Genomic DNA, 22,919 nt, shown 5'->3' on the forward strand with positions numbered 1-22,919 from the left:
AAAAAAGGAAGCATTTTGTGTCTAGGAAACGGGTGTATTTATATTGTTTCCATTTGATTTCTCTTCAGGAAGATCTAATTAGTGTGATAGTTCTTTGTTCGTTCCATTCCATGGAAATTACAAGTATGTTGTACATACTGCCATCAATTGTCTTGCAAGTTAAGGCCTGCCTTTACTATGAGACTATAAAATAAACTATTTTATCCTTTAAGGTGCTCCTTGTGGTGATTCGGTCCAAAATGTTTTTTACAACAACACAATCGGGTCGTCAGCTTTCTTCCCTCAGAATTAAAGCTTGGTGTCTAGAATGGAGAACAATTTGTTTTAAGCAGAGCAGACCCAAAGAAAAGTGGCAGCTTTTAAAGCAACAAATTGAGAATCTAAACATTTATATTGCAAAATGTCTTTTTAAATCCAAAACATCATATTCCCACAGTTTGGTTTAGGAAGTCATTTTATTAGTAAATTATAGATCTAATTTTTTGACCTAAAAAAGAACCAGATTTGGATATATCTTAAAATACTGTTGTCAGTTACATCCGTTCCACGCATTGAAGTTCTTAACGGTCGACCGTTGCAGTGAAGTATTTCATAACAATTCCAAGTTCCATACAAAGATTTATTAACTGAGGTCAAACTGAAACATCCACTTTTATTTCAGGTATTGAAAACATTACGCAGCCCAAGCAAGAATCCAGCCGAATGCTAAGCTCCCCTGCGCACGCAGTTGACCTATTCAGACAAAGTCCAGCCCGCCTTTAAGCTGCCAGTCAACTGTCAGAAGGCTTTTGGGGGGGGGGGGACCCCCGACTGCTGTTGGGGGGGATCCGGGCGGCTTCACCGGCGATCGACTAGGACCGATGGTCACGTGACCTGGAGGCACCGGCGGGGTCCGACGCGGCGTGGTCTTCGGGGACGGGCTGCCGGTGGAAGTGCTGCAGAGCCTTCGCCACCTTCTCCGGACAAATGTTGTAAACGGGATGAGTTGGCGCCTGCGAGACAGAACGAGGGGGGAAAATAAAACCTTCCTCAGTTTGCTCCTGTTGTTCGGCCAACTTTCCCAGCAGCTTAATCCAATTTGTTGTGTGTGAGTAAAGTTTCTGTATTGCCTCTAATGTGCTTCTTACACATTACAGCACGGTGGAAACTGTCCTCTAGTCTCCATGGAGACGTTTCACCGACTTCCCAAAAATGAAGCCAGTCCACTTTTACCGGTTGTCTCCTCAGTTCTGTATTAGAATCTAAAGAGTCGGTACATGCATATCTAGGGGGGAGGGGGGGGCCTTACTGTAACCGGCCCTAATTGCCAGGAATGCGACAGGAAACATGAAAAAAAAATTAAACCAGCTCCACCGACACGTGAAACCACATGCGATCTCATCAACACCACACATTTACATGAGAATGGGCCCCATCAGACATTCACGCTGCAAATGAGAGGCTTTTCATTTAAACGTGCACGATGAGGAACTGCCACGTTCATCTGAAATGCCTCTAAAAGTTAAAGGGTGAATTGACTTTTTTTTAGGGTTTAAGAAACAACAAAAGTCACCATATTAATACTGCCGATACCTTCGGCGGTGCAATTTCATTCGATCAAAACGAATCCATTTCTTCCTCACCAGTCGGTTCTCCTCCCTGCCGAGGATCAGCTCGTGATGGAGGTCCATGTTTCCAAAGTGTTGCGCTATGGAGAGGCCGCTCAGGCAGTAACACGTGTGGTAGAAGTCTCTGGATCTGCACGCGCCAAGAGACGCGACAAAGAACAGCGTAAATCATGTGCATGGCTGAAAAAATAACAACACGTGGATCACATTGAAGTGTGTGTCCAGATGGTGTGGTACTGACTTGCCAGGCTTATCCAGAAGGCCGCCCGTTGGGTTCTGGCAGCACAGGAGGATGTACTCCTGCAAGGCCTGCTGCTCGAACATCCACCGCTGCCGACTCAGCTCCGATTCCCCTGCACACAACACCCAACTTCAGACTATGGCCACCTCTAGAGGCGCTTGGGTGCCCTCGCGCACGGCCCAGCACCAGCAGCTTCTTCACCACGTAGCCCCACAGTTTCATCTTTTGCTGAGCAGCGCTCATGTCCTCAGCATGTACCGTGTTGTTTATCTGCACATCGTCCGTGCAGCGTGGCGAGAGTAAACACAAGAGAGGAAAGCGCTCTCATTCCCTCCGACGGATTCTTCAGCGCTGAGAACTTGATTAATTAAACACGACACCTGCAAGTATCATCTTGAACAATGCCTTGGTGGTGGCTTTAAGGGAAACATGCAGTACCTTCTTTGAACAAGGCTCTGTGGAGTAGAGGCAGCAGGCCAGCCTGCCAGAAGGAGTAGCAGCCGTCCACCAGTTTGTTGCAGCGGCCCTGGAAGCCTCCTTCGAATCGCATCTGCCTGCTGACCACCCACCGCTGAGGAGGACACGAGATAAAAGGCACACCGTGAAGAGACCTTCGGGGGCTCAACTCGGATCTTCTACTCGCTTGAAGCGCCGGGAGCCAAAGCCCCACCGAGTCCCACGGACCAGAGAGGAAATAGCATTTAAACGTGGAGGAACTGGAAACCATTGATGGGGAGGGGGGGTCATAATTAGCCGTCATATTCACTCTTTTGCTCCTCCCCTTGGCCTTCACACATTTTCAGCAGTGTGAAAGATGACGGGAGGAGCGCAGAGACTTTCCACATCACTGCTAATTCAGCTGCAACATGCAAATACCCAAACGCTCTCGCTCTTAAAAAGGCACTTGGTCTTCCTGCAGTAATCTACACTAGAAATGCTTCAGTGCATTAGAATGAACACGCCGCTCTGCTTCCCCTCTTCTCCACGCCGACAGGCGATATGCAATAGTCTCCTCTGCCGGTGAAATGTTCTCACATTCAAATGAAGCTCACGGGCCTTGTTTAATAAAACGGGGCAGTCTCAGGCCCTGGAACGTTAATTAATTCTCTCAGAGATGAAAGCCGGAGCGGTTTTGCGCAGCGTGACTCATCCGGCTTCATAAAGGCTTTTGGTTTGGGTTCACATCCACTCAAATCCTGCATCGTTATGGCCGTGACCTGCATAGACACAGGGTGCTTCAGAGGGCGTCAGCCGGTGACTTTCATACCATGAAGCGTTGCGGGTGTTTACTAGCCTGCTGGCATGCAGGGAACTGCTATCGCGTCTGGCACTAGAACATAATAAAGTAAAGATGGACGGAAGGAGAAGCGTTTTACAGCCTTTCTATTTCACGTTATAACAAAAGGACCAGTGCGGAGAATTCAGTGGCATCTAGAGGCAACGAAGTGAACATCCTCCTCCTTAGAAAGGAGTGCAGATATAAAGGTATAAGATACAAAAAGGATTCTTAGTATCAGAGATTATAAACTGAAGAAACGATAGTAATTCCATTTCTGCCTTTAATGCTATAAAGTGTTGACGAAAAGAATCCAAAGCAACCAAGCCAAGCTGTTTTTATTCTTTCAGTAAGAGATGTATGCAGGTCTGTTCTTCCTCTGGGCGGTAACGTAAGGACGCCCTTATTCTCACGTGTCTTTGCTGGAGCACAAAAGGCCCCGTTGTGACGGACATGCATAGTGTCTTTTCTGTGTGTCTTTGGGAGCCGAGCCCACGCGGCCCCCTCGGGGCATCCCGGTTTAACATATTGGAAAACAAACTAGTTTTGGTTGGATGAGCAAGAAAATGTGTCGCAGAGAGCGACGCGAGCTTCTCACCAGCAGCGCTTTGAGGTCCAGAATGTGCTCTTTGCCCAGGATGACGAGTGCCGCCGTGCCGCAGAAGGTGTACCCGCCGTGGGCCTCCAAACCCGGCACGCCGCTCAGACCACCTTCCCAGTTCTGACAGCTGGGGGGGGGGGGGGGGACACACACAAAACACACACTGAAGACACGCCCGGAGGAAAGGAACGGCACAAACGGGTCTTTGACGAGTCCGCCATGGACCGCCGCGGTGGGCTGTACCTGAGGATCCAGTTGGGCGTGTCCTCAAACAGTTTAGGGATGAGGGTGTTTGTGAGCGACGCTACAGACGCGGCACAATACGCACTCCTACAGAGAGAAGGGGGAGAAGAAGGAAAAGCAGGCGGATGTGGATCAAGAGAGAGATGAAGATGAAGTCGGCTCTTCCTCCTCACACACATCATCTCAAGAACTTTAAACCTTTTTTTGTCTGTGGGCTATTAGTCTGATTCATTGACGGGACTCAATGTAAAATGGGTTTAAGCGAACCCTGCTGATTCTTCTGCCAATAAAACCTTTTTTTAAATCACATTAGAAATTAAAACCAGGCTGTTCATTCATAGTTCAAGATCAGTTACAACAAGTGTGTTTTACGGGACAGAGAGGATGAGAGTTTGAATAATAGATGACGGCAGAACGTTGATTGGTTGGCAAGATAGCGAGAGTTCAACTTTTGAACTTTTTCTGTGGCAGAGAACAGAGGGGCAGGAAGTCGCTTCACTCAGCGGATCTCACCTGACGTCCACCTCCCCCCCAACGTGCATCACAAACGAGCCATCTGGCTGCTTCACGGACATTAGGAAATCTAACAGCTTCTCCCTGGAGAGCAGGAAGGGGAGAGAGAAAAAGGGGGGGGGGGAGGCACGTGAAACATTGTAGAATTAAATAAAGCGCTTATTAAAAGTCAAAACAGTGGCTTCAGCTGTCAGCTGCAGGGAAGCAAAGGAAGAAAATGAGCTAAAAGCCTTGTGAACACAACCGGCAAATAGCTATTGATTAATTACATGGACAACATCATTTACATAACAGTGAACCGATCAATTATACTAAATGATATTTAAAGGAAAACATCATTAAATAGCCATTGACTGAAAACTTAATAATGTGAATATTATTTCATTAATTATTGTTGAATTATAATCTACAGCCCCTTCATTCACACTGGATGTGACTTCAGTAAAAAGGAACACAGGGACACCTTTTAGGTGAATGGATATACACTGTTTTGTATATTATCTTTCAAACAAAGTCACCGTGATGAATTCAGGTTGACTGAAAATATGTATTATAAAATCTAGGCCAGATAACTGTTGAGATAAGATCCGTTCATACTAGTCTCTTGACACCAAGCTGCATTTTCACAATAACAAATCGACATAGGAAGCGTCTCAATGACGTTTCCCTTACTATCGACCACGGAGTCTATTTGGAACTCTTCTGCTTTCTATAATGTCGTTTTTCACCGTACCTGTCTATGATATTGTAGGCCTCCTCCGTGCCGATGATACACAGCGCGTTGACGGCGGCGTAGGTAGGCGCGAGGTGGGCGTGTTGTCCCGGTCCCCCGGCGAAACCGCCTGTGGCGCTCTGACAGCGAGCCAGGAACTGACACACGCTGGAGAGAAGAACGTTGCAAGGTTTAGAGCTGACGGACGGACAGCTGGACGTCAGAAGCGGTTCGAGTGCTTCATTGGAGCACTGCGTCCTCAGTGTGGTTTATACAGAAGGCCGGAGCCTCCATCAGAACCTGAGCACAATCTCAGCGTGATGGTGTCTGATGACGTGCAAAGCTGGGTCATAAAAGACTCTAAAACACTAATGCAGACACCTCCTCCGAGGACCCCTTTTTGTGGACACTTTCTTCCCACGAGAGCAGCCCGGCCGGAGCAGAAGCAGCTCAGAGCAGGCTGTCGAGTATTGTGCAGAACAAGCATAATGTGTCTCCTCTCCCCTCCTCTCCTCTCCTCTCCTCTCCTCCCCTCTCCCCTCCTCTCCCCTCTCTCTCCTCTCCCCTCTCCGCCCCTCCTCTCCTCTCCCCTCCTATCCTCTCCTCCTCTCCCCTCTCTCCTCCCCTCCTCTCTCCTCCTCTCCTCTCCCCTCCTCTCCCCTCCTCTCCCCTCCCCTCCCCTCCTCCTCTCCCCTCTTTCCTCCTCTCCTCTCCCCTCCTCCTCTCCCCTCCCCTCCTCTCCTCCTCTCCCCTCCCCTCCCCGCCTCTCCTCTCCCCTCCCCTCCTCTCCCCTCTCCCCTCTCCTCTCCCCTCCTGTCTCCTCTCCCCTCTCTCCTCCCCTCCTCTCTCCTCCTCTCTCCTCCTCTCCTCTCCCCTCCTCTCCCCTCCTCTCCCCTCCCCTCCCCTCCTCTCCTCTCCCCTCCTCCTCTCCCCTCTTTCCTCCTCTCCTCTCCCCTCCTCCTCTCCCCTCCCCTCCTCCTCTCCTCCTCTCCCCTCCCCTCCCCGCCTCTCCTCTCCCCTCCCCTCCTCTCCCCTCTCCCCTCTCCTCTCCCCTCCTGTCTCCTCTCCCCTCTCCCCTCTCTCCTCTCCTCTCCCCTCTCTCCTCTCCCCTCTCTCCTCTCCTCTCTCCTCTCCCCTCTCTCCTCTCCTCTCCCCTCCTATCCTCTCCTCTCCTCTCCTCTCCTCTCCTCTCCTCTCCCCTCCTCTCCCCTCCTCTCCTCCTCTCCCCTCTCCTCTCCTGTCTCCTCTCCTCTCCCCTCTTCACTCCCCCTCCATCACAGAGAGAATTTAGAAAAACTCTGGAAGGAAAAGCCGTCGACCTTAGCTCAACAGTCCGGTGGCAGCACTGACCTGTGAACAGTGAACATTTCATGGGACGGAGAAAGCAAGCTGCTGTAGGATGCATGCATTGTTATGAATCCTACTTGTGTGTGTGTGTGTGTAGGCGTTACATTGGCGCTGGGCAGTGCCAGCCGGTGTGTTGGCACGCCTCTCTGTAATAATGAGAGTGTGGGTTGGCAGCCCGGACTCACCGCTCACATCGGGGTGGGCTGAGTGTTACTTTTGACTGGCAGTAATTTAATCAGATGACATTTTGATGGCAATGAAAGCAACACAGTGTCTCAAATAAAACACCTGCTCGCTCTGCCAGGAATAACGGAGATTGGAGGGGAGGGGGGGAACCTTCCTGGAGCAACGCTACCATGGATTTAAGTGGTTGCTCGATTCTAGACGGGAATTAAGATGAATTGTTGCAGTTATGGAAACTACAAAGGCACCAAACGATTTAACAGTAAAACATTGATTGTTAAGTGTTCTGCTGGAAAAATGGACAAACCACTGCTCATTAGAGGATTATATTTTATATTTCTAGGGGGAAATGTCTTCTCAAACTATGATGAATCTTCAGCTGTCAGGACGATAATAAAACTACAGCTATTGTTGCAATGAGTACGTGGAGCTGCTGCTGCTCATTAGAAGCATTTTCATGGAGCAACATTCGCTCCTCTCCAGTTATTATGAGAACTACGCAACGATAATAAATATTAGTCTTTGGCAGTGTCCCTCAATAGAGGTCTCGTTGTAGAGTGTGTAGCCCTGTGTGTTTGTGCGTGACTCACTCTGAGGCGACAGCTGCAGGAATGGGCTCCTCTAGTAGCTCCAGACTGTGAAGAATCCAGAAGCAAAGCCACGGTCTGCTGGCATCCAGACACTACATAGACATAGGCAACACACACACACACACATCACATGATCAGGCGGGCATCAGATGAACAATGGCAGCAGTAAACGAGATGGTGAGATCAGTCAGTGAGACAACAGCAAACGGAGCAGCAGAGGCCCGGCCTTCGGAGAGAGAGGAGAATGATAAAGAGCTGAGTGACGCAGGGGAACATATCACGCTGCTTATCGTCAGTGTTTATGATCAAAACAATGCAGTAGTTGGATGTCTAGTGTGCCGTTTTCTTATATCATGGCACGACTCAAGATTGTAATTTCCATGGCCAAACATGGCCTCAACTCAAGGAACACTGAAATTAAATAACTATGTCCCTGAGCAGAACGGAGGACGCCTGGGAGCAGAGGACAGGGGACACACTCTGAAACGAGGGGTTGGCTTCTCGAGAGCAGCCGGGCCGTTGAAGTGAATACGATAGAAAGAGCCGATGGTCCGGAGGCAGAGTGTGTGGTGCTGCCATCACCGACCCTCAGGGACCAGCGCAGCCCCCCCGGGGGGGACTCGATGGCTCACTGGGTTTATCACACACTGAGGATGGCCGTGGAAGATGTTTTTGGACCCGTGGGATACTGTACCTCGTAAGCATCTGATAAGTGACGCAAGCCCTTCTTGAGATATTGGTAGTGTTGTTCCCGCAACAACGTTGGCCTGAAGACCAAACACAGGACAGAAGGAGCAATTAGACAAAGACTTGCAACGTCTGTATTGCATAAACAAATGAATGTGCATTCCTGAAAATGTGATGAAGCCAAACAATTTAAAACAAATTTCCATAACAATGCACATAAATAATCTTGACAGACATTGTAATAACATTTCTACTGTTGATGTAACCCCTTTTTATGTGTCTGATGATATCATCATAAGACAATAAAGCTGATTCTAAAACTAGTATTGGTGGAATAGCCATTCATAATGTGTTTTATGAATTGGTGCAGAATTGCATCAGTGTACTCCACAAATGATATGTTTTTAATATTATGGTAAAAGCCCCATCCTAGAGAACCTAATCTTGGGCTGTGAAAGTCATTTTAACCACAGCGTGCTCCACAGCAACACACCAGTGAACAACTGCAACCAGCCCCCTCTACTCCTAAGCAGCCCCTGGCCTTTTCACGCACTGTTTGCTGGGACGATTAAAATCACGCTCTACCTACAAAGGGCGGGTCACAGATCGCTGCCCCGGGATTCAAAGCTCGACACAAAACACAACAACAATCGGAAAGGGAGGACGAGGCCAACGCTAAGCGGCGATAAAAGGCCGGTTATGTTGTCAGGCGACTTCAACTCGGCTTGTTAACGGGTCCAGCAGTGGGAAGTCCAATTTAATATAGAAAACGTACTAAAAGGCTTGAAGTGGAATGTTGAAATAACTTTAAATGCAAGAAATAAAATAAAAGTGATGGCCTTTGTGAAGGACTTCCAGAGGCATAATAGATCTTACATAAGGTCCCATTAGACGTTTTTTGTCTTCACCATCACTTGTGCCTACTTAATACCACTGGTGCGTTATTTTAAAACTACTTGAATGAAGTGAGCAAATCCTAACCTTTTTTTCACATGAATAAATAACTGGTCACGAGTTTGACATATGTGCTCTAGAGGCTCTAATTACAGCTTTACTGCTCAAGACATTGCGTGGATTTCAGGCCGAACGATGATCACCACTAAATAACGAGGAAAACTGCTCCATTACCCTTCCATAGGCTGCTAGTGCAGTGACATTAAGGAGCATGCAGTTGTCATAGTAATGAGATGAGTCACGCCGTTAAGAGGCGACTGATGATAGCAGCAAAGTACGCGGGCTGATCAACACACCCTCAGATATCATCACCCTGCGGCCGTCTCTACAGGCACAGCCGCAGCCAATGAGCGGCCTTCTGGGAAATCCCTCCTAATGGCAGTAAATGCATTCAACGATGGCATGAGCGCTCTGAATAAGTGATCCATAGTTGAAAATGTACCTCTTTTCTTATATATATTTATTTATATACTGGATGAGGCTGTTATGATATGAAGAGTGAAGGTCAGGCCTATTAAATTGCACTAAAATCTGACCTAACAATGTCAACATGTCTAAAGGAAGCTTTAGATGATGCAGATTCACTTGTCTTTTTAGAGAACTTCACCAATTTGGCATCGACTCCGAGGAAATTGTTGTCAAACTCATGATGGCTCTTTACATAATGCAAAATTGTATGTGGGTAATCACTCAGAGATAATAAAATTCAACCTGATACTTTCTTCCATTTGTCAGACCAATGCATTTCACTCTTGATACTTACTGTGGTAAGCTGTGTATTTGCTTGTAAACACTGATGACTTCTTCAATACTGTGTTCCACTTTTTTCTAGTGGAAAACAAAGGGCAGAAAAGAGGGGTGTTAACAGCCATTAGAAAAGGTCAGTGTGAGCTAAAGAATAGCAAAAACAAAACAAGTGAGCCAACATTCAGCGGCGCTGTCACAAGCAGAAAGAGCTGTGTGACAATAATTGGATTTAGCCTTCCTTATCCTCCTGGTGCAGATGTTTCTATGTCGCCTACAGCTTAACCAGTCCTAAGAGGGGACACTGGATCCAGCTTAACCAGTCCTAAGAGGGGACACTGGATCCAGCTTAACCAGTCCTAAGAGGGGACACTGGATCCATCTTAACCAGTCCTAAGAGGGGACACTGGATCCATCTTAACCAGTGCTAAGAGGGGACACTGGATCCAGCTTAACCAGTCCTAAGAGGGGACACTGGATCCATCTTAACCAGTCCTAAGAGGGGACACTGGATCCATCTTAACCAGTCCTAAGAGGGGACACTGGATCCAGCTTAACCAGTCCTAAGAGGGGACACTGGATCCAGTGTAACCAGTCCTAAGAGGGGACACTGGATCCAGTGTAACCAGTCCTAAGAGGGGACACTGGATCCATCTTAACCAGTCCTAAGAGGGGACACTGGATCCATCTTAACCAGTGCTAAGAGGGGACACTGGATCCAGTGTAACCAGTCCTAAGAGGGGACACTGGATCTAGCCGTGGGCCGGGCTGTGTCTCTATTTATGTGGGCGGCATTGATGATTTGTGGGGAGAACCAAGGATGGTATTGTTTTTTTGTTATATAGGGTGAAATCTTTCAAAATCATTCATTTGTGGGTGTGTGTGTGTTTATGACCCTGACAAACAGATCCTTGGGTTTAAGACTGTAACCCTAAAATGTATGTTCCACACAACGCTGTCATATTTATAGAGCTCTGAGCAATGGGGTATTTTGTGGATCGTGGGGCACTGGGAACTTCTTGTACCACCAAACTCGGTGATAGCCAATATTTGGGAGCAGGCCTACGATGTCACAGATCACGGCCAAAATGTAGTTGGGGGGGGGGGGGGGGGTTTAAGTGTGGCATGCTCATTAGAGGAAGCAACAGGCAGAGAGCCGGCACAGGAACTCCAATTTGATTTCTGAAAGAGACACAAGCTCAATCTCAATGCCTAAATAAATATGCAGAACACAGTTAGGACTGGCGACTGTGGGATGAATGGCAGAGAGGGCGGAGCGCCGGCCGGAGGCGCGGCCCTTAATCAGAGCCAGGTGTGCAGAGAGGCAGCTTATAGGTCCGGCTAACGTGCCACGGCTCATTTCGGAGGGAGGCACGAGTGAGCAACGTCACGTTAAGCCTCTCCTCGAAGATGTGGGACCCACTTGACTTTGTGTCCCGGTGGATCTGGTTTAAATCTAGTTTGCAAACCAGGTGAGAAGCTGGCATTGATGTGGGGGAAGAAAAAGGTAATTTAGTTGTACAGGGCCTGATACTAAAACAAAATGCAGAGGTTCTGTTGTGGGTCAAATAAGTTTAGATCCATTCATTAAAAAACTTTCAAGGAGCAGCTGACCTTGCAGTTGCATGAACAAAGTAATTTGAGGGATGCAAATTAGCAGTTAAATTGACCTTAGCCCTTCTATCTACTCCTTAAGTAAATACAAAGTATGATTATGCCAGTTATAATATCTGTGATTAGCTAATACAAGGCGACAATACTTTTTAAAAAAGTGACAAGTCAGGCCCTTAATTGGATCACTCCTAGAGGCCGATTGCTGGAGAGGGCCAAGACAAAAAGAGGGGGTCACTATACTCTCAGGGGTCTCTGTTTGAATCCAACAACACACTAACTGCCGATCATTAAATATCATTTATTTGGAGCTTTTTCCATTCAGAGTCTCATTAGTGCACATGGCAGCGTCTCGGGCTTAGCCAACAGCTAATTTAATTAATCCCTAATCTCATTATAGTAACATTGAAGGTGCTAGCTGAAAGTTCTCGTTCGATAACCAGCTAGCTAATGGACGCTTACAATGGTCGAACATGCTTCCAATCCATGGGCTGATTCGTGACATTTAAGTGTTGTGAGTGGTTTTTTTTTTTATTTCAATCACTTTTCCAGACTGAAGAGCAGCAAACTCTACTAACATTAGCCTTAGCATTAGCATGAGCCCCCTCCCCTAACACCGCTCATCTTTGCCTCCGCTCACCTGCTCCACTGAAGTCACCGTTTCCACCCCGTCATCCGCGAACTTTTCTGCCGGGTGGCTCTCGTTGAAGCACCGCAAAGGCGTCGGTAATCCGTCCATGTTGATTTGAGGGAGCCGTTAGCTGTAGGTGTGCGGAAAGTGTAGCGGAAACTACGCGTTGACCGGCTACGGTGTCTCCAAGGGAACAATCTTAATCGCTGAAACCGACCGATTCGCACAGCCTCTCGAGAACGTGCCAGAAGTGCTGTTTAATAGAACAAACTGGGTAAACGAGTAATTTAACGTCTGTGTAGGCGTTGTTTTTAATTGGAGATACGTCGCCAACCTCAAGAAAAGCGCTCACCGCCCGCTTTATCTCTATCGTGAATCTTATTCATCAAATAAATAACACCGGAAATTGTATGCTTTTGCCTTCAAAATAAGAGCATATTTAAATGGCTCTTACTGGGGGATCCCAAGGCGTTCCCAGGCGTTGTACACCTATAGGGTCTGCGCCCCCTACCCAATGCTGGGGTCCAATTTTGGGGAGATGACCCAGGTTTTAAACTGTATTCTGTTAGCATTGTATAATTTAAATGATACCTCACCAGTCGCTTTTCTCAGTTGAATGCACAGTCGAAACACACAAACATTTGTACAGGCTTTTATGTTGGAGAGGACCTCACCGGAAGTCTCTTCTTATCGGGTTGTACTTGACAATGGTCCACCGCACCCACTGGAAGCTGGAGGCTGCATGGGAAGCCGGAGCATCCCTGTTTAATCGCCCACCGACTTGGCGTCACTGAACAAAAAAAAGAGAACCGGAAAAAGCGTAATAAACGCCTCATGTCGACCACCCGAGCAGACATGGGAAGCAGCCGGGGGAAGATCAGTCATCCATCGCTGAGTTAGCTGACTGTTGCCATATATATATCTTTTTTTGTATTTTAATTCAACTCTACAGCCGAACACCATGGCTAAGCAGTACGACGTGCTGTTCCGACTCCTGCTCCTCGGAGATTCCGGGGTTGGGAAAACATGTTTGTTATGCAGATTCACGGACAACGAGTTTCACCCGTCTCACATCTCCACAATCGGTAAGACCCTGCCTCAGCATCACGAGTTATTTCAATTGTACCAGTCAATTGCGTTAATTATCAACCACATACATTCGCACGGAATTTCTAACGTTTTCTGTTTGCGCATAATTATCTCCATATTGTCATTGCGTGGTATATTTATAAATTTAACAAAATGTATGTGGTGCGTTATTAATAGAGGTTTGGTCTGTATTCAAAGTGTTGTGTTCACCCACGATAAAGAAGTGTTGTCTATATAAAATCAGTGATTGCATTGGTCAGGGGAGCTCTGAGGGGGAGGGTCCAGCATTTGGCAGCCATGCAGATACTGTAAAACAACTAACGGCACACCAACCAAGTGCCATTAAAAGTGGCAAAGGCACTTTTCATATTTTTGAATGTAAATAGAAATCGCTTTATTTCACTTTCGTAATAAGCAGAATTAGATGCCTGTAATGTTTTTGTAATAGTAATGAAATAATTTGGTTTAATGTTTGTTAAACCCACGCAACCTTTTGTTTTGATTCGGCCTCAATTCCTTCCTGCCAAGCCATCATGAAAAAAGTGGTATTGTTAAATGAAAGATTTTCCAATTTTTTTTTTTTTTAATTCTGATGTTGAATGAATCAAATAAAGAAAAGAGAGGATCACTTTAATCTCAGAGTCCATAGAGTAAACTGTCATCACCTGCTTGTTTCATTTCGGTCATGGATTTAAAAGGTACCTGAAGTATTAAACCAGCCTCTTTGTAGTAAACGTGGTCTGTGCAGTCTATCTACGTCCATAGTTGGGACAGAACATGACGGGCGCATTACGAGCTTCACTTTGAGGTGAGGGCAAAGAGGAAGTACACGCATAGTGCAAGTTGACTCCTAATGTTTGTGGTAGCAGCTACTTTCTGAATTGGATGCAAGGCGACATCTCTGCACATCCCTTGTAGCTGGAGAGAGACGCTGATGTCAGGAAATGGTTTGACAGGTGGCTGACATTTAGTTAAATATCTGGCTGTATATAATAAGGTCGCGGGAATAATTATGAAGCTGGTTGTCAATCTGCTGTTTTGAAGACAGATGTTTCCCAAAAAGACCTCGGGGCAAGAAAAAAAATCTGATTAATCAGAGTTCATGTTAACATGATTTTAAAACATTTTTCTAACCACTGATGCGTTTGCATTGATGTTATTTTGGTAAATTAAAGCTTTCTGATGCCCACAGCTCACGCTTTAGACTCCCCTGCTCGTCATTCGGCACTTAAAGGTTTTTGTCTGCTCAAAGGATATATGCTCTTAAAGCTGCACTTAATGTAGGGCTCTTCGGACGGTTGTGATGGTAATAATGGTTGTGAGCAGCAGACTTGAACGGACTTGCGATAGTTTGATCTCATCCCCTCAGACTCGATATGAACCTGTACGCCCAGCAGAGACCATAAGGGACCTCCAATGGTGCTGTCCCGCTGAGGATCAATGAATCATTTTTTTTAACCCTTCACAGTCCCAGAGGGATTTAAATTCCCTCTTATGCCACCCCCCTCACTGGTAGATCCATAAATCATCAGTCTCTGTTACGGCCCACTTGCTCAGTTTTTGCTCAAAATGATCGCAAACGCATGAGACAGTTGTCGTGGAAATTTTCTTGTGTTCCACAGGTTCTTTAACTGCAAAGCACTGGATGAAAAACCTTGTCTGTAGTAAAGATCGTAGAGTCAAAATTTCAGCGTTCAATGGTGTTTTATTTCTGTCTGCAGCACAGGATGAGATCAAACACGCCACCAAGGCAGCATGCAAGATGTCATAAGGAGTGGAGGGCAAACGTACAGTTTATGTAGCATAGATCTGCTTCCCCAAACGTGCGGGCAGGTACATCTAAGGAGTTGTTGGCGTTCATGTTGAGCTAACTTCTGCTTTCTCAAAATGCACGGGCAAGTTCATATAAGGAGTTTGTTTGCGTTCATGTCGAACTGGTTCCCCTTTTGTGTTGTTATCAGAGGGGGACCATGCCTTATAGGGTGATCAGAAGGTCGTCGGGTGAACGCAGGGGCAGACGAGACAGGAAGTACAAACCGCAGAGAGCATGCGTGTAACAGTCGTCCGGTGCCACTCAGTTTGACCCAGCCAGTAATTTTCCACTCAGTTCAGACAGTTTGCACATTGATAATACAAAGTTAAAGCATTGTACATTGATAATGTAGAGTTAAAGCATTTTACCATTACACTTTTCAGCCAGGTTGGACCCATAAATATTAGAAGGGGGGGTGATGATCTTATTTAGCACCTTCTCCAGTTGTGCATGATAATTAACCCAAACCATTCATACGCTGAGCGACTAGTGCGATGATGAATGAAAATAGGCAGAATAGAACTGATCATCCCAGGCAGGCCTGTCAAGGTCTTTCACGCCTAAAATGGAAAACTATTTCACTCTTCAAGTTATAAGAGCAGTGTCATCCAAGATATCATTAGATTTTTGAGCATCGAGATTTTGTGATTGGCTCAAACTCTGACGGGGCCGTCTGTGGTTTAGAGTTGTTTGTGTCTGGCATCTTGAGGATTTGATGTTCTCTTGTTTGTGTCAAATGCAGCTTCTTGTGGCCGGTAATGATCCATTAATAAAACAAAGTTTTACAAGCCTTTTGTGGCAACCCACGGTTGTGGGTGGAAGAATCGCACTCTGATGGCTGCACAAGAAAAGGACGTTTTACAGCTTTTTATATATGTTTGACATCTTATGTTTCTGTACTGACGGGCTTGGCTGTAAAGCCTCGAGTTTTTATGTTTAAAGAAATGCCTTGATTGATGTTTTTCTGGATTCAGGCCGTCTTACTTTAGAGAAGCTGGTGGATTGTTATGAAAGTGATTGTTAATTATTCATTACCTCAGTTTACGTTGGAGACATGAGTTTATGAGTCTCAATCACTGGTGTAAAGTCTCTGTCATCACAGCAGGATTTTAATCAAAAAATATACCCTCGTTTAGAATGGAAAAGTAAGCAGGGGATCCTTTTTGTCGCCCGCCTTGTGATTGATGGGCTCCCAGCATGCCGTTGTCTGTGCGTCGATACCCAAAATACTGACCTCAAGGCCTCAAGTGGCCCTCTACAAACCAAAAGTTGAGGTCCCTGTCAATAAAATCCAGATTGATCCAAATCTTTTATTTAAAAAACAAAATTAAGTATGTGCTGTGGCACGAAGACAGCAGCTGTCTGTCCTCTAGTAAAGACGGACCCGTCCATATGTCCACACTGTCCATCAGTGAGCCTGTCCCCTACAGCACGCTGACGCGTGTCGCCGCCTCGTATCGTGGAACCCTGCTAATTTCTCAAGGCAATTTTGGTCGTGTAGCCATTGGATTTGACATGGCTTTCGCCCTGATGACGGTGAGAAGCTGCCATGTTAAATTAACTGTCATCGCACATTGTGCTCCTCTCCGTTGTCACAGTTCCCTCCGAAGAGGAGACGGAAGAATTACTTTTTGTTTCAAAGCAAGTCTTTGTGATTTAAGATTTAAGTGTTAAAAGCCAAGACAATTGACGCATATTTTTTTTTCTTCTTTTTTTTACTTGGCACTTAACTTCCCTTCAGTGTCATTTGGAAATGTTGGTTTGCAGTGGAAGTAAATTGAAGTCTGATGCAGATTGACAAATTGTTGCAGCCAGCGGGACTTCTGCTGTTGTGATGAGAACATCCAGTTCCAGTAAAATATCAAACCTTTTTAATAAAGAATGTTTTTTGTTTTTCTTTAACTTACTACAGCCGGCTGAGTCATTCATTTTTGGGAACACCTGCTTTAATGAAATAAAGACTTCTAAAACAATGCAGAGCAATCATACGTCTTCGTCCTCAAACGACTTGCCTGTGGAGTCTTCTTGATTTATTTTCCTAATTTGTCCAGCCCCTTGTTATAGCTGAATAAAATGTGAGCCCACATCCTGATTCCGGGGGTTTGCATGAACAAAGGTCTGACTGGAGCTTCAATCCCTGCTAATGCAGCCGGACTCGTGAAGACGGGCTTCTTCCTCTTCCTCTTCATCGTCTCCTCTCCACCCTGCGGGTGAAGCGAGCCACTGATTTGTTATGCTGACCTTTCACTTGGTCTCAATGCTCTCTAGTCAAAGGCCACTTAAACGAGGCCCCGAGTCTCCCCTTGACTGACACCAACCAACGCGGCCAATAGCTCAGCTGCGCCCCCCCCCCATAAACAACAGTTTTGATCTGAATCGATTGGACTCGGGAGCTCTTTCTCTGAGCGGGATGCCAGCTGTGACAAATGCAGAGCGTCGGGTTAATTGGGATGAACCTGTTAATTGATTCCTTGGATTAGTGTGGTCCATAGAAGCCTGTCGGTTTCGTTTTAGTCCAAGCAGACAGTCCAACATTGAAAAAAAAATGACGACAGAGTGGTGCGAAACTAATTTATTTAGATGTACGATTGTCGTATTTTGGTAAAGACTAGATTAGCTTTTTCTTGTGAAAGCAATAAAACACTTCACATCTTCCCAAAATAAAGTATACATAACGTCTCCAAGTTTATTATTATTATCATTATCTCCTCTGGCCTTCAAAAATGTCTTTTGATGGCAATAAAATCCAATTGGGGCTGCTGCAACTCCTGTGTGATCGATGAGGAGAACGATGACCCGGCTGGATCATTAGCCCCGATCTCCCAGCAGGCCGGTTCTATCAACGTTGATCCTATGATGTTACAAAGCCGCAGGGTCGCGCCGGCTCCATCGATTTCACTCAGTTGTCGAGTGGAAAGCCTTTTGAGATCCAGAACATTTACTCTTGAGCACATTTGCAGCTCCTCCGATGTTGTGTTTCTTCACCAATGTATTCCTCTTCCTCTCTTACAGGAGTCGACTTCAAAATGAAGACGCTAGTAATAGATGGTATCAAAGTACGGATACAGATATGGTAAGACCGGGGCTTCGCTGGAAGGCCTTATGCAGGAGATTAAAAAAAAAAAGTTAGATATTACACAGTAAACTGTAGCTGTGATGCAGGGAATCATTTGTTCATTGTATTATGGGCTGATGGCATCTTTCCTAATCTAAAAAAATATATATATGTCATATATATATGTTTTGTCTCTCCAGGGACACTGCGGGCCAAGAAAGGTACCAGACCATCACCAAGCAGTACTACAGACGAGCACAGGTAGTTGACCTCCACTCTCTTCACTGACTACGACATCAATGAAACATTACCACATGAAATCAATTGCTTTTTTTTTTTAATTGTAAAATAATGTTGCTGGCACTACTTCAGGTTTCAGGGCGCTTTGATCATACATTTAGATGCTTTTTGATGGTATTTCTCATGGACCAACGTTGCTTTCAGTTGTGGTATTGTGAGAGTGGAGGATGTTGGGAGGAGCTCTGCAGGCCAAACACAACCACCTCCACTCTGACGTTGTTCCTTGAACGTTTATGTGCCAGTTAAATAGGTCAAACTGCCCCAAGTTGTGCATTTACCAGAAACTGGTAACGATATTACGTCCGGTTCCTGTTTTGTGTCATTAGGATCTGCCAGTGGCTTGCAATAAAAAAATAAATTGTTGGTAGAAGATACTAATTTAAAGTGGTGGCCTGTTTTATACACAGTATTATTGATTTTTCCACATGTATTTATTTCAAAGTGTCACTTCCAGGCATCAAGAAACCAAGAGACATTTTTTTTCAAGCAGAGATGCTTTAAAATGCACCGGTTCCTTCTATTCAAAACCTTGTAAATCTCTGTTCAGGGAATCTTCCTGGTGTATGATATCACGAGTGAGCGATCCTTCCAACACATCATGAAGTGGGCCAGTGATGTGGATGAGGTGAGTCACAGAGATTGGGGGATTGGCGATAAACAGGCAGAAAAGGCCTCAGGTTGACAAGGAACAGCTGCTTTCCACCGCGTGAGAACCACCAAATGCTGCGGCCTGACGGATGATGCTTTGCTGTGTTTATTATGCTCCATCCTCCCTTTCTAATATCTGTCTGACTGTTTTTAAAAGTCTGGTCCTTGAAATGAGAACATTGAGTAACATTTTCCTCTCCGCTTCAAAGGCTGCAGGAAGTAATCTTGTCTGCCTTGCTTCCTGCTGTCGTTTCCCAGATGATTTTATTCTATTAATTTTGTCATGATGGACCTCATTTCCTCTATTAATATATACTCTGATGATCTTGGCACATATGGAGTTTACCTTTTAATCAAAGTCTTATTTCCTGAGTGCTGTGTTTTCTCCCCTTTGCATGCTCTTGACATCTGAAATGTATCCTTCTTATCTTTTCATTTGGTTTCTCTTTGTTCCGTCTTCATTTTCACATGACAAACCCCTGCAGTATGCACCCGAGAAGGTCCGGAAGATACTCGTAGGGAACAAGTCAGATGAGGTGGACAAGAGGCAGGTGGCCACAGAGCAAGGAGTCAAGGTGGGTCAATCCCATAATGGATGAATAATTATGGTTTAGTTTGACTTAAATGGCTTTTCTAGATACCGAAAGATTTAAAAATTCATTATGATGCTGTTTTTCTGTGAAATTTGAGGAAATGAGTGTTGCCACTTTAATGTCCACATTGGTTGTGCAGCTGGAGCCTGCAGGCAGTTAGCTTAGCATAAAGCCTGGAAGCAGCAGATATCTCCAGTTTAAACGATGTTCCTCTAAAACTCCGAAAACAACGCAGTGTATATACCTTGTTTGTTTGATCTGCAAATGGAAAATAAGTAGGGTGAGTTTTAGTCTAATCCCATCTCCACTTCTGTACAACCTCACTGTCACTACAAATCACTGCACCTGGCTACTCAAAATACAAAATGTCACCCGTGTTGTGAGACCGAGTTTTGAACTTTAGAGGGAGCGAGGGCTACCTGTTTCGCCTTGAGCTGAGCTCCACCAACTCTTTTCCTTATTGCACAAAAGAGATGTAACAAAGGCAGCGACGTCCACAAGCGTCTTAACCCGAAATGTTGAAGAGATACTTTTCCCGGCTTCCCCAAAACGCGTATAATCACGGGGTCTGCCTGTGCAGTAAGCCGCTGTGAAGGAGTTCCAAAGCCGACAGCCTTGCAGATCACACTGCACATGTGTGGAAGGGGGATGACGTGTTTTTTCAAGTCAATGCTTGTCTGTTGTCTGTCTCGCAGCTGGCCAAGGCGTACGGAATGGATTTCTTTGAGACAAGTGCCTTCACCAACCAAAACATATCCGAGGTGAGAGGATCTCATGACACATGTTACGACCACGTACAGAGTAGCGTCACATTGGATGCGATACATGCAGTGATGGTTATATAGTGGGAGGAAGTGACCCCAGTCCGAATCCACCTCCCAATACTCGAGTGTTTCTAGCCTTACCTTGACTGATGACTTAAAAAAAAAAAAAAAGATGTCTTTCGTCTGTGTCTCCCTCCAAGACTTTCACACGATTGGCTGAACAGGTGCTGGCGGCCAATAAAAAGGACCTGGATCTTCTCCGGATGTCTGTTAACGACGAAATTAATCTCGCTGCTCTGGAGGAAGAGGAGGGACTCTGTGACAGCGGATCGGGCGACCAAGGCAAAGGCTGCTGGTGTTAAAGAAACCATTCAAATCGGACAGTCTGTTACCACCGGACACTTTGCACACCAGGCAAAACGTTTCTTTTGAAACATGGAGGAACGTTGAAGCTGCAACTTTTAAAACCAGCCAACGTTCCTTTGTTCCATGCGCCAAAAAAAAATGCTTGCGAGCGGTCTCAAGGTGGAAACATTTTGCCTCACAGTGCCAGGTGTGTGGTGGACTAACCAGGTGAAGCTTCAAATGTCGAGATTTCCCTCAGTGGGACAGAATGTTGATTGTCCCCCTGCTGAGTTCAGTGTCTATAATGTAACCAAATGCATTTCCATGTTCTCTACATATTCTGCAATGGAGATGCAGTCAAAAGGACTTGACACAAAGATCCGATTGTATAATCGTTTCTTACGGTGTTTGAAAATGGAGAATGACTTTGAATTGTCGACCACTGAACCACTTGAAACTTTTCACAATGTCGTATTTTGTTTCCCCAAGCGCTGTCTCTTATATTGATCATAGGGCCTGTTGCCTTTCAAATCAACGATGCGATTGATTCCATTTGGCCTTCATTCATCCGGTCAGTGTTTTCCTGTCTATGCAGGAGTAGGCACCCCTGCACACACAGCCCTTTTCTACTCTCCAATGCGTTAGATGTAGTGGAGGAACTTAACCACAAGAGGGTGCTATGTGCATTGTGAAAATGGCAAACACTGGAGAGTTGTCCTGTTAAATAATGCTAGTTTGCTCACGTTTCTTATTTTTGGATTTTGATTGTAAATGACTCCATTTAATGCAATGAAATGATTCTAAATATATGCAGCAATATTATTTTATTCTTTTTGTTCAATTATCGGGTAAGTAAATACATTTTGCAGCTTGCAACATCATCTACGTAAGACCAAGATGACAAAGACAAAGATGTAAGTTGTTAACTGAGGGAAACATTGACAGAAAATATTCAACTTCCCTGTAGCAAAATGCTGAGATCATGTTATAATCTGTGCTTCTGGAAAAAAATATATATATATATAGCACAAAGAGTTTAAAAACTGCTCATTACATTGTACATACCAGTTTTTTCAAAGCATTATACGTTGGTAGAACTATGAGGGTATTGCATTAATTTAATGTATTATTAGAGGGCGGCATTTAAAAAAGAAAAAAAGTGATGTTCTGGTCTAAAATGTCCCCCCCCCCGTGAAGATATTTACTTCGTTGTCCTTTTCTTGCCGTTTTGTACGAGTCCAGTCCAAGTTCCCCACCCACCTCTCTTACTTAAAAGGGGACAATTGAGGGGTTTGCATGTGATTCACTCCTCTTTCTTTTAGTGCAACTTCAATGAAGTTAATCCTCAACTGGCCACACAAGAATAGCATTGGACCAGAGTTGCCTGTTTGTGACCGAATCAGAATCCCTATCACCAGAAAAAAATGGCCACTTATTACTAAATGCTACTCAAAACAGTTGTGATCTGTGCACAGTGTGGAATGGTAAGATGTTGTTCTGAACGATGTGCTGGGCTAAGCTCTAGATACACTATGTATCTGTGTTTTCAAGAATTTGTATTCTTTCTTTCAGACTACTTCAACTTGTATTTGTGGAAATATATTACACGCAACATGTAAAATGCAACATGTTAATCTTGGAGATGTCGGATGTATCTGAGTAAATACTTGCAGATATGGCTTGTTGTCATGGTTGTGTCGAAACCTGGTATTCCCAACACACTGTTGTGGTAACTGGCACTTGTTTTCTTGTGCAACCTGCTCTCTGTAACACAAAGGCACTATGTGTTTGAACATCATGGCCAACTTAAACCCAATGGTGTTTCATCATATTACCCAACCTATGGATGGATATAATATGGTGGATAGTTGCAGATTCACATACCGAAAGGGGTGCTTTTCAAACTTTCATTGCTTCCTTATTGGCCCACCTGATTCGATCAGTTATTTTTTTGTCTGTTAAAGTGTTGTTTTTTTTAGAGTGTACAGCACATAATGTGTTACAGTGAGAATTATTACTCACTCGCAGTGTTACAAAAACATTTACAACAATAACCATTGTTTTCTACAAGCTCATGCTATTGCCATCTGGTGGCCACCTTAATTAATGTAACTTTCATACTTTAGACAAACTAAGGGCCACTTTATTCCTAAACGCCTTTAAAACCGGACTCTAACGTTCCCTACAAATAATGAAGTTTACACCCGCAACTTTATAGTATTTATAATTAGTCGTCAGTGTTTTCTCGGTGAGAATTACAGGAAAAAAAGCTGCAAAGCTTTTATATATCACCTCATCTGAGTTGTTAATGTTGCGAACTCATTAAAATCTCTCTTGGGCAAATTAGCATAATGATGAATATGAATGCTGAA

General features: G+C 45.1%; 2 protein-coding genes across 2 annotated transcripts; one reads left to right on the top strand and one right to left on the bottom strand.

Moving 5' to 3' along the window:
• Nucleotides 1–151: 151 nt before the first annotated feature.
• fntb (farnesyltransferase, CAAX box, beta) lies at nucleotides 152–12,326 on the bottom strand. The gene is made up of 12 exons (XM_037449376.2): nucleotides 11,950–12,326; nucleotides 9,718–9,782; nucleotides 8,008–8,080; nucleotides 7,314–7,405; nucleotides 5,215–5,361; nucleotides 4,482–4,565; nucleotides 3,969–4,055; nucleotides 3,723–3,852; nucleotides 2,287–2,419; nucleotides 1,849–1,960; nucleotides 1,623–1,737; nucleotides 152–992 (listed from the first exon to the last, which is right to left on the bottom strand). Exons 1-12 carry the CDS (start codon nucleotides 12,046–12,048, stop codon nucleotides 852–854), a joined length of 1,278 nt encoding a protein of 425 aa, XP_037305273.1. The 5' UTR covers nucleotides 12,049–12,326; the 3' UTR covers nucleotides 152–851.
• Nucleotides 11,188–22,223, top strand: rab15 (RAB15, member RAS oncogene family). The gene is made up of 8 exons (XM_037449377.2): nucleotides 11,188–11,205; nucleotides 12,893–13,025; nucleotides 17,855–17,915; nucleotides 18,098–18,158; nucleotides 18,745–18,822; nucleotides 19,331–19,420; nucleotides 20,134–20,199; nucleotides 20,403–22,223. The coding sequence occupies exons 1-8, from the start codon at nucleotides 11,188–11,190 to the stop codon at nucleotides 20,562–20,564; spliced, it is 669 nt and encodes a 222-aa protein (XP_037305274.2). The 3' UTR covers nucleotides 20,565–22,223.
• The last annotated feature ends 696 nt before the right edge of the window (nucleotides 22,224–22,919 follow it).

Source organism: Pungitius pungitius, chromosome 20 (assembly GCF_949316345.1).
Source record: "Pungitius pungitius chromosome 20, fPunPun2.1, whole genome shotgun sequence".
Classification (NCBI taxonomy): Eukaryota; Metazoa; Chordata; class Actinopteri; order Perciformes; family Gasterosteidae; genus Pungitius; species Pungitius pungitius.

Excerpts from the sequence above, each read along its gene's own strand:
- fntb (XM_037449376.2), bottom strand. The coding sequence starts at position 12,048 with ATGGACGGATTACCGACGCCTTTGCGGTGCTTCAACGAGAGCCACCCG. Across the intron at positions 5,362-7,313 it reads CCTGCAGCTGTCGCCTCAGA|CGTGTGTCAGTTCCTGGCTC; the intron begins GTGAGTCACGCA and ends TCTTCTCTCCAG. Across the intron at positions 4,566-5,214 it reads GCCTACAATATCATAGACAG|GGAGAAGCTGTTAGATTTCC; the intron begins GTACGGTGAAAA and ends CCTGCTCTCCAG.
- rab15 (XM_037449377.2), top strand. Across the intron at positions 13,026-17,854 it reads GTCTCACATCTCCACAATCG|GAGTCGACTTCAAAATGAAG; the intron begins GTAAGACCCTGC and ends CCTCTCTTACAG. Across the intron at positions 18,159-18,744 it reads AGTACTACAGACGAGCACAG|GGAATCTTCCTGGTGTATGA; the intron begins GTAGTTGACCTC and ends ATCTCTGTTCAG.